The sequence below is a fragment of the Cyprinus carpio genome, chromosome A21 (genome assembly GCF_018340385.1).
Source record: "Cyprinus carpio isolate SPL01 chromosome A21, ASM1834038v1, whole genome shotgun sequence".
Lineage (NCBI taxonomy): Eukaryota > Metazoa > Chordata > Actinopteri > Cypriniformes > Cyprinidae > Cyprinus > Cyprinus carpio.
This window is the reverse complement of record NC_056592.1, coordinates 11417179-11429209: the sequence shown is the minus strand read 5'-3', so window position 1 is coordinate 11429209 and position 12031 is coordinate 11417179. Positions and strand designations below refer to the sequence as shown.

Below are 12031 nucleotides of genomic sequence, written 5' to 3'. Positions count from 1 at the left end.
AAACTGTGCCTTGTGATAAAGTGGTGCTTATATGTCTGGAAAAAAACAGCACATAAGTACTTTTTGTAATCCATTAAACCTGACACAACAGAATGTGTCCTTAAAGCTATTTTAACAGCCTTGCCGATTCTGAATAAGTGACATAAATGCCAGTGCAAATCAAAAATGGCCTATCAGACATCCATCCACAAGACTAGAGCTAAAATAATGTAACAAATATAACTTCATTATAAATAAGTTACTAACAGCTGAGTAACAGCAATCTGAAATAAGAACACAGAAGATATAAATCCAAAAGATATAAATAACACAGTTTTGTACCAAATTAAATGTCTGAAAATAAATAATAGACTTAAAGTTAATATATTTTCTTCATTCGTGAAAAAAGTTAAAAGAATAATTTCATAGATGGAATTTTAAGAATTTTAACTGCAGATTTCTAAACCCTCAATCATAAAAACAGTATCTCTGGCTCTATATCAAAACAATTAAGTGTAAAAAAAAAAAAAATATGCACAGTATTCTGTAAGACAGCCTATATCTAGACCCATAAAATCTATTTCACAATAACAATTAACACAAATTGGCCACATTGAAGTCAGTTCATTATTACAGTTCACATTACCTGATACCTATCAGCAGTAAATGATGAGAAACAGTGTGTTGATCTAAATCTTCCCCATCTGTAGTACCTTTTATGACTCAGTGCTCCACTGTTCAGCATTAACTTTGACTCAATTCTTGTTTATTGAAACGCATATTTATTGATTTGCAGTTTGTATAATGTGGGAGTATGAGTTATTTGCACTTCAAAACGAGTGTGTTTTTTTATGTGTTTGTGTGTTTATCAGGACGCATGCAGATGACTACACTGCATTACAGGATACAGGAAGTTGAAGATGTTTAAAATGAGAGGGACAGACCACACCTGTAGAGATGAGTGTTTTAGAGGTAAAATTCGGCTTATTTTCTCATGACAGTGTTTTTGTCCAAAGTGAGAAACATCAAACATCATCAAAGATTCGGCTTCGAGAAGAAGACATTGAGAGGTACCTTCCACCGGTATGTCTGTGGGGGAAGGAAACGAAGGAGTGAGTGCGTGCGGTGCAGAGGAAAAAGAAAAAAAACCTCATGACAATCGAGTGAAGCGGGGAAGATGATTTTTGTTGGCCAAAACCCAGAAACGAGTTTGCAATTTAGCACCTCTGGTTTCATCATCCTGAAGCACTGGGTTTTTTGTTAAATGCCTGTAATAATGCTGTGGTTGACACAAGTTCAAGAAATTTTTTAATTGTATTATATGTGACCCTGGACCACAAAACCAGTCATAATGGTATTTTTTTTTAAATTGAGATTTATACATCATCTGTTTGTTTTATTTATTAATAATATTAATTTATTTATAAATAAGCTTTCCATTGATGTATGGTTTGTTAAGATAGGACAATATTTGGCAGAGATACAACTATTTGAAAATATGGAATCTGAGGGTGCAAAAAATTAAATATTGAGAAAATCGCCTTTAAAGTTGTCCAAATGAAGTTCTTAGCAATGCATATTACTAATAGAAAAGTTAAGTTTTGATATTTATGGTAGGAAATTTACAAAATATCTTCACAGAACATGATCTTTACTTAATATCCTAATGACTTCTGGCATAAAAGAAAAATGTATAATATTGTTGGCTATTGCTACAAATATACCTGTGCTACTTATGACTGGTTTTGTGGTCCAGGGTCACATATGACATAAAATCAACTTATTTTCTGCAATAATACAAAAGCCAATTTGTCGAGGGGACAAGGGTGAAACTAAGTTTTCTGATGGCCTACAAAAATGTTTTACTACTGCAGCACTCAAACTCAAACTAACCTGCCAGGTTCAGATTGCAAAGGGTCATCGTTGAGTGTTTCATCAATAAAGTCCAAAGGCTCCGCGTCCTGCAACAACTCAATGCTGTCTCGTCCTGTCTGGCTGCTACTACGGGTGTACTTGGCCTCTGTGTATAAAAATGAAGGGATAAATATGACTGCCTCTTTGCAAAATTCACTGAACAAATACTCTATAGGAAAACTACAGGACACATGTCTTATTGGGCATTAAACATACGCCGGTTTGTGTTTGAATTTAGGGTTTCGCCGTAGTTGGTTTCCTTCATCTCAGACATGGAAGTCCGGTTTCTGGCAGCAATCTCATCTCGTTGTGCATAACGCTCTCTCCATTCCTGTCATACATGTATAATCATATAACTATAATATGTATCAGAGTAATTATATGTATATATTACTCTGTAGTATTTATAACTCACTCTTCGCCTGCTCTCCCCATCTTCTATTCTTTGGCGTTTTCTTCTTTCTGCAAGAATAAAAAAAACAAAACCAAATAAGTCAGATTGATGTAATAGTTTAATACAGGATGAAATTAGTTAAATGATGTCTTTGTTATTACTAACTGTCTTACGTATTGAGTTTGTTTCTGCTGAAGATAGTAGTGTTGTGGAATTGGGTTTTAGTGATTTCTGTCTGAAACACTATTTATTTCTGTATCTCATCTCACCATAGCAACCACAGGAGATGGCTTTACCTTATTTCCATTCTACCATTCAAACAGATTTGCTTGACATGAATTTTTTCTCATGGTCTTAAAAAGGTTTTTGCTTAACTGTTTTAAAATGAGTCTTGTAGATAAGTATAAATTAGGCCTGTGAGTACTTTTTTTTTTTACAACATGTAAAGAATAACATTTAAAGTTCACCCAAAAATGAAAATTAGCCCATAAATTACTCACCCTCAAGTCATCCTAGGTGTATATGAGTTTCTTCTTTCAGACGAATTCAGTTGGAGTTATAATAAAAATTGTCTTTGATCTTTCAAGCTGTTTAATGGCACTCAGCGGGTGTTGCAGTGCATCAGTCCAAAAGAAGTTAAATAAAAAGCACCCATCCATAAAAAAAGCCAACCTCATACGTCATCCGCCCGGGGCTGCTTCCGGGTACAACAGTGAGTGCAAGCTAGATTAAAGTGATTATTACAATTTAAATATGGTTATTATTCTTACAAAAACACATCGATTCACTACAGGAGGACTTTGTTCACCTCCTGGAGCTGTTTGAGACACTTTTTATTAAGGATGGGCGATTTTTATTTTTTTAGTGCCATTAAACAGCTTGAAAGATCAAAGACCATTTTTTATATGACTCTGACTGGTTCGTCTGAAAGAAGAAAGTCATATACACCTAGGATGACTTGAGGGTGAGTAATTTATGGGCTAATTTTCATTTCTGGGTGAACTAACCCTTTAATTATATAATTATTTCATATTCTAGTTATCGTTTATTTTAATCTACAAATATAAAAAAAAAATCACCTCTGTGCAGGAGTTATTTGCATTTATCTTTTTTGTAGGTGTTTGTTTTGTTTTATGTGGTCTGATGTAATTTCGTTGTGTTCAGTGAACTTGTGGAAAGACAGATAAGAAATGATTTAAAATCAGTCAGAAACTACGACATGAAATTTGACACATACTACCATCATGAAACTCTTTTGTCTGATGATTTATAGAAAATATTGGACTAACCTGAAGTATGTAGCAATGCAGAGAATGACGATCAGCATGGGGTAATAGATGTAGAAGCCGTTGGCAATGAAGGATAGGACGCGCATAGAACCCATGATCTACAACATTACAGAAGGTTCCTTTAATGTTTAATAGTAATGAGACATTTCAAAATGGGACTCTGGGCCACTGAAGCCTTGCTGCTCTAAACATATGCTCAGCGGTACTATAAGAGTCTCACATATTAAAATAATTCTGTACATTTCAAATAATGCTAAAGACTCACAGAGGTGTATGCCGTCTGCTCCTTTGCTTGGTGGGATATGGCAGAATCCATGTGAATCAGTCCCAGGAAGTTTAGACAAAGTGGGGGAGTCAAGCGGCAAAAAAGCCTAGTAAACAACACATAGGCTTTTGTGGTTTATCAGAGAAAAAACGAGTGTAGAGTTCACTAACAATACAATTCAGTTTAATACACTGAATCCTGCTATCTGTGAAACATACATGCCACTGAACTGCAGGCTGTAAGCGTCGGTTTGGTGATGTGAGGCCAGGTAGTAGTAGTTGAAGACTCGGATGCGAAACACAGTTGAGTAGACGCAGGTGCAGAGGAAAAAGATGGTAATGAAGCACGCCATCTACAGGACAAAATGATGGTAATGAAGCACGCCATCTGATGGAAATGATGTCAATGTGTGTTTGTTTGATATAAGTTTTGGTCTGTGGCAGGAGTCAGTAACCTTATTGACACAAAGTGAATAAAATAAATGACTTAATCAGAACCAGTGTGAGCTTTATTGCCAAGTATTCTTACACATACAAGCAAACAGTCTTTGTGACAGAAGCTTCCAGTGCACAGATAGAGTAACAGAAATATGTCCAAATATGTCTTGGAGATAATATATATATATCGATATATATATATATATATATATATATATATATTAACTATAACTAAATTGAATAAAAATATACAATTAATACAAGTAATATATACAATTAAAAATAAAAAGTAAATGAAATGACTATTTAATAACAAGGTAAGTAGAAATTGTATTTTCAAACTGTTTACATCTACTTTATATAAAGTGTACGAAAATACATATATGCATAGTGTTAAAAAATATATAGACGGTGGAAGGACGAAGCATTAAATTGATCAAAAGAAACAGTACAAACTTTTATAATTACATTTTTTATGATTACAAAATATTTCTATTTCAAAAAAAGAATCCTGAAAGAAAATGTATCGCATGTATCCATAAAAACTGATTTCAACACTGAAAATAATAATAAGAAATGTTTCTTGAGTACCAAATCATAATGATTTCTGAAGGATCATGTTACACTGAAGACTGGAGTAATGGCTGCTGATAATTTAGCTTTGCCATCACAGGAATAAATTACAAATGATAAAATATATAAAAATAGAAAACACTCAGTAAAGACCAGGAACCAAAAAGAACCAAAAAGAATGTATCACTTAATCACAGATTTTCCTAGATTAGATCCCTAAACTCAGGCAGACTCACCTCAATGTACAGGTAGTTGTAATCTCTCTCAGCAAGCTGGATAAACACAGCAAAGAGTGACAGAACGGGACGAGTACTGAAGAAAGTGCACTCGGACCAAACCACAGCCACCGAAAAGAGCGCCAGAACCACAGACAGTATACGGTAAAACCACTGCTTTAGCAAACACTCCCAGTACCACTCTGATGAAGGAAGCAAAAGACAGTAAAGGCAGTGTAAAGGCTGGGTCTTTGTTGAAATTTGTTCATATCCACATCTATTAGAGCACCTACCTACTGAGGGAGTATAAATGTAGCGTCTGAACCAGCCTACAGGTTCTGGAGGGGCAAAGCTGTGAACAAACTGTCGAGAGGTGCTGGTTTCATTCTTGGCAACGTCTTCAAGGTGGAAAGCCTGTTCCAGCAATATCTGCCACTGAACGCGTGTACGATTGTGCCGCTGGACTGCGTAGATCACCTAAGAAACCAGCTGTTAGTATTATTCCAGAGCAAAATTCAGAAAACTTGATCAGTACCTGCTTGTGTAGTTTCGAAAGGCTTCTTTCAGTGGGATATGTGTTATGTTTATCATCAAAATCCTCATAGTCGTCAATGTTCCTGCCCATTTTCTCCTGATATTCAACTGGACACTAAAAACAATTAGCAGATTTCTATTAAAAAGAGTGGCATGATTACTTCAAATCACATAAATGCATAAAAATGAACCTGAAGCATGTTATCATGTTGTCCTCTCACCTTTCGGAGAATGGTGTCCACGTTCTTCCTCAATGGATGATTATATTTGATTGATTCGTTGATTTTTCTCACTTCCTATGATAAAAATACAAACATCTAAGACACAATGTTGGCTGAATGGACTCAGATCTGGCATTACCTTGCAAAAACCAGCTCATCTGTGCTCATATAGCGTGAACGGTTGTTTGTTTGCAGTATATAAACACACATGGCTTTCACCTCCATGACATCTTCTAGGTTCTCCTCTGAATCTGCCTTCTCTGTCATGAGCTTGGCCGCTTTGAAGTAAGTCTTGATGAGGAGGTGTCCCTGGCGCGAGGCCTCCCAGTACGAGCGAGGGATCTCGACCAGGCCGTAGCCCAACAGCAACACTAGAAGAAACAGACCCCAAGTGTTGGCCGCAGTGATGCCGATGGTTTGCAGCTCATACCTGATACAGAACAGAAGAGTCAGTATGAACAGAATTTTGTGACAACGATGGGAGAATATTCTGGATTGGTTTACAGACCAGGAGAGGTGCCACTGAGGATGCACAGCCACGTAGATGAGAAGAGAGCCGAAGATGAGAAGGTATGTGCCATAATAGATTGCATTCTCAATGAGGGCCGTCTTGATCTTTCCAGTAATGGAGAATCCTCCAGAACGAGCATACGACTGCATGAATGGCAGAAGGAGCTTGGAAGATAAACAATGTTATTAATCACTATTCTTACAGCATAGTTATTTATGCATTATTTAAATCAAAGTAAAAAAAATAAAATACGGTGAAAAGTGCTATACAAATAAATTTGAAATGAACTGAACATTTTTCTCTTTAGGTTTACACATCTAAAATTACAAGAAATATTTTCCTTATATTTTGAAAATATGTCAGTAATGTCAATTGGCTTTAATACAATTTGCAATACAAACATTTAAAACAGCCAATTTTAAAATATATATATATTTTTTAAATGATCAAACTTACTATTATTCTCAGTTTAAATAAAGATCTTTATAAAGGACAATGAGCTTCAATATTATTATTTTTAGATTTAAGTTAAATTTTTTGGAAGGGGTGCTTTACTTGAGGGTCTGTGGCATTATTATTAAATATTAGTATTATTATTAAACAAAATAAGAAATATTACTAGTATAATATTTCAGTGTAAAATAAATTAAAGGAAAATAATAATAAAACTATTAATAATCATTATATTAATAATGAATATAAATAACAATCATTTTATTTTAACTTACAAATGTAAAATTACAATACTAATTGTCTAAATTGCTTCATTTTCAAACATTAAATCATCAAGTTTTTATTTTGTGGGAAATCCAGGAGCCCTTAAAGGATTAGTTCAGTTTCAAATTAAAATTTCCCGATGATTTACTCATCTCCATGTCATCCAAGATGTTTATGTATTTCTTTCTTCAGTCGAAAAGAAATTAAGGTTTTTGATGAAAACATTCCAGCATGTAGTAGACGTCATGAACTCCAAATTTTGAAGGTCAAAATTACATTTTGAAAAGAAATTAAGGTTTTTGATGAAAACATTCCAGCATGTAGTAGATTCTTATCTAGCGAAACGATTGGTCATTTAAAAAAATAAAAAATGAAATGTATATGCTTTATAAACACTTTTCTCTCACTTCTGCCGACTGTCAAAACCAGAAGCCGCTCCGGTGGATGACGTAGCACGTCGGCGTTGCGTGATTAGTGACGAACGCAAAGAGGGAACAAAACAAAACGCCGTTAAGGAATTAGAAGCACAAAATGAGGATTTATTAAGGAAAATGTCCGATGATTTTGATATGTCAAGAGGAGACTGGTTTTCCTTTGCTAAAGTAAGGAAATGTTGTTTCCTTTTCTCCTACATTTACCAGAGGTGCACGCGCGACCAATACCTTCTACGTCATTCGCCAAAACGGCTTCTGGTTTTTACAGTCGGCAGAAGTGAGAGAAAAGTGTTTATAAAGCATATAAAGGTTTTTTTTTTTTTTTTTTTTAAATGACCAATCGTTTCGCTAGTTTGGTACCTTAGTAATCTTATTGTTTTTGTTTTTTGGTTTTTGGAGCTTTGATGATGCTGTGATTTTGTAGTTTTGAAGTACATTATATGGTCCTGGAATGTTTCCTTCAAAAACATTAATTTCTTTTCAAATGAAGAAAGAAATACATAAACATCTTGGATGACATGGGGGTGAGTAAATTATCAGGAAATTTTAATTTGAAAGTGAACTAATCCTTTAAAGCTTCGTTTCTGTTGTTGGTGCATCTTCATGATATCTCTTTTTGAAAAACCATGTAGCAATTTCAGGGTTTTCCCACAATTTATCTTGCAGCCCTACAACAGATTTGTGTAGTAACAGTGACAAATAATTACCATGAAGATTTAAGACGACATTATCAAGTTTGAAAAGGACATAGCTTTCTCACCATGTAAGACACTGTGAGGTCCAATAAACAACCCTCCAGAACACAGGCATGATGCCATCTGGAATGTAGCTCCATGGTTTATAGCACACATGTTGGGTGTTTTGGAAATAGGGACAGAGTATATGTTCACAAACATGAAATATAAGAGTTTTGTGCTCAGTCATAACAGGACTAACTGAATATATGGGCTGCAGGTGAATTCATAGGTTTACTTTTTACTGGGTGAGATGGAGGTATTTGGAGTGGTCTGGTTTGAAAGGACAGGGCTCACTGAGGGCGTCTGGGCATGTGCTTCATGATCAATTAAACACTGCTTGTAGATTGTCTGAAAATCAATTGCACAAGTTACCAAGTTGCATCAGGAATGAACTGCACTGGACACTTCTATTGAGTGGGAGCCACACTAACCGTGCTGACATCCAGAGGAAGAATGAAGACGATGAGAAAGCATAAATACCAAGCCAGCAGTGTGCCAAAGAGAACCATGCGCTGCTGCTTCTTGAAGTCGCCATAGCGATGCAGGAGGAAGAGAGCCAGGAAAAAGACAACCACTATCTCTATTCCCAGCGCCGCGCCGCTCATAGTGCACACCGCACTCCTAACTGCAAACATAGAAAGACAAAGACCAAAAGACATCCAACAAGAAATGGTTAAAAACCACATGAAATGAAAGTTGGGTGGGGGATTTCAAAGAACTCCTCCCTTATGTTTTAATAGACAGTAGCCTGTACTTTCTCATGCTTCACCTAAATTTCTGCATAAAACTATTTTGAGAAAAAAAAATAATAATTAAGGAAAACACTAAGTTACCAAAAAATCCAAAACAATTTAAAATCTACTCTCTAGGCAGTACAAATATACATAATCTATAAACAATTATGTAAACTGTATTTAAGCAGATTGTTTACTGTTATGATACTGTGTGCATTATTTCAAATACTTTAAGTTAACGATTTGAATGGGTAACAGACTTTTTTTTATTAATTGATTCGACTAAAGTGTTTGAAACAAACGGAGCGTTTTATATGGTTACAAATCATATGTGGCCTCAAGGCCCCTTATTAAAATATGTATGTGACTGGGGTATTCAAACAATTCATGACAGCTGACAGCAGATTATGCATTTCAGAGAACCTCCTCGTTTGATCGTTAGGACTAATTATGTATAATTTCTTGATTCATATACGGCTGTATCAACTTAGTTTAATGGGAAGCAGTGATGGGATTATTTCTGCGAATCGTTCTTTTCAGACAGAGGTTCTTTTGAGCTTCATAATGCGACTCGAAGTCGTAAACGCATTTCTGTTACTAACACTGGAATTAACGAGAATTGAGCATCGTAAACTGTGTAGAGACCATTTGCACCATGCTCATAATAATGCTTTAATGCAGCCCGACTAACGTTAGTTTCGAATCGCGTTTTAACCAAGTCATAAAAAAGATCCGATTCAAAAGAATGATTCATTCACGAATCCGACATCGCTAACATAAAGCATACACATACAAACCTAATACATTACGTGCAAGTCATTCCTATTTATAGCTACACAACTGTTTAAGGATAACGCTTGCTTTCTTCGCAAACAAATCTGTCAAGCAAAGTCTCCACTCCAGCTGATCATGAGGGCTGTGTCCATGTTTTGCTTTGAATCATGGGATCCAATGAATTCGCCTTACCTCAGATCTGCTGCAGAGAAATATGAGACGAAATATACATATATATATCCTGATTCAGTCCCAAAGTAAAGAAAAATCTAGAGCAGTGCGTGATGATAAAAATTACCTGGAGGAAATCCACATTTCACTGATTTCCAGAAAACAAACGTCACGGCTCTGACGCGTCTTATGGGCGGCGGCCTATTTTCTTCTGGTGTATGAGTGCAAATAACCTGATATTCAATATAAAATAGTTTTATCAGCAAAAAAGGAAAGTTAAAATGCGCTATTTAAGATGTTTAGTCTTTTTGGGGCAGATGCTTTATTTATATAGTTTATGTGTAAGATAACGCCTTCAGTGTCCTAGCTGTAAATAAGTTCTAAAAAAGTGAATTATTGTAAAATGATTCTTTGATTTTCATTAAAATGGCCTGCAGAAAAAGTACTGATGCTGCCTAGAAAAAATGCACGGTATAGAAAAATTACTAGGCCTACCAAAAATAGTACATTATAACAAAGAAAATATAAATAACGTATATGTTGCAAAAATGTAGACTTATACGACTTAAATGTGTAATCAAAAAAGCTGCTGGGGGAAAAATAAGTACTTTTTTATTCTGCGAAGGCAAAGCCAGTCCTGAAGAGGGAGCCATGTGTTTAAAAATGTCCATCACCCATAAAGGTATCACCTGATAAAAACAAGAGGGTGTTTAGCTTGAGCAGAAGTGAACGGTATGAAACCATGTCAGGTAAACACTGTGGCCCTTCTCTGCATCGCTGCCCAAACAATGATTACTTGCAGTATTTACAAGTACAGCTCTTCCATGATTTAACAAGGAAAACATGAGATCAGGAATAACAATAAAACCAAAAACAACGTCTGGCTGCAAAGGTAGATTTCTGCGGTCTGTTCTTCGGATCTTGCTTAATACATTATACATCTGAGATGATTTGACATTTAAATATGCACAGTTTCTTACACAGACGGACGATTGTGCTGCATGATATATAAAATAAATATAATTCACTGCATAACAGCGCATTGCAGTTATAATTCAAGATTTTAGCAATTCAGTAGAAGAGGCTGGTTACATTGAAGTAACATTTTTAGAAACAGAAAATATGTAAATGAGAACTGCTTTATTAATTTAGTTAATATAAAGTTGAACTGTTATATAAAGTTATAAGCATGTTTATTAAAAAAAGTTTTGTAATAACGATTATTTCTGACCTTTTGACGTTGATGAAAATTCAGATTGAGAACCCCTGGCGGAGTAAAATTACATAAAAGATCTAATTGTTAAAGAAAATGTGCAACCGTGTTTTTTTTTGACAGTAACTCCAGGATGAGCTTTGAAGAATTTAACAATCCAGGATCAATTTGATTCACCCATTCAATGAAAAAGTGATTTGTTACCACACAATATTTTTTATTGCTCCAAATAATACACGTGTGCAGGGAGGAATTATGTTTAAAAGCAATCTACCAGGATTCTAGAGCTTGTTTATTAAAATTTGAGAGTTTGGTAGGTAACTTATTACAGGCCACCACAACGTTTAAAGATTAGGAGGGATCCAAAACCAGGGTACCCCTAACCCTACCCCTAACCAGTTAGAAGAAAGACCTTTATCCATGCCCCCTCCATTTCGACATGCCCATTGCTCTAGCCTACAGCAAAGTCATTTCACTCAGCGGCCTTCTTTGAAACACCCCTATTCCAAAACCTGTTAGCCAAGCTTGATTCAATTTCATATTTGAAATCACCAATGAAATCTGACAACAACTGTCTCATAAATGTTGTTTCTTTTGCCCAAATAGCGTCAAAAAAAAAAAAAAAAACCTTAAACGCTTGTTTTTTGGGGGGGGGGTCGATAGCTTATAAATTATATTACTGTACACCTTGTCACATAGCAGCCTAGTCATTGCTCTGTTTCTTGTTATTAGTCAGAGATGACAAGGAGGCAGCTTCCCGCAATTGATAGCTTTTAGTCATGTGATCGGCTCGAAGACCTGGAGCCTCATTTATAAAACTTTGCACAGAGATGTTGATGTGTATTATGTGCAATGTGGGAGCCATGTTCCATGAGTGGGACCAGTTGGTCGTCAGACTGGATGCGTGGCAGTTTATGAT

The 12031-nt window shown here is 35.5% G+C and overlaps 1 protein-coding gene across 1 annotated transcript; it reads right to left on the bottom strand.

The window, feature by feature from the left end:
- Positions 1 to 948: 948 nt before the first annotated feature.
- Positions 949 to 10129, bottom strand: lmbrd2b (LMBR1 domain containing 2b). The gene is given in 18 exon segments (XM_042710852.1): positions 949 to 1068; positions 1873 to 1999; positions 2110 to 2224; positions 2309 to 2357; positions 3394 to 3490; positions 3572 to 3674; positions 3842 to 3947; positions 4060 to 4193; positions 5088 to 5269; positions 5360 to 5543; positions 5602 to 5715; positions 5822 to 5896; positions 6041 to 6251; positions 6330 to 6497; positions 8244 to 8346; positions 8460 to 8568; positions 8652 to 8845; positions 10027 to 10129. Coding segments are annotated over 17 exon segments (2115 nt in total). The 5' UTR covers positions 8826 to 8845; positions 10027 to 10129; the 3' UTR covers positions 949 to 1004.
- Between the last annotated feature and the right edge of the window lie 1902 nt (positions 10130 to 12031).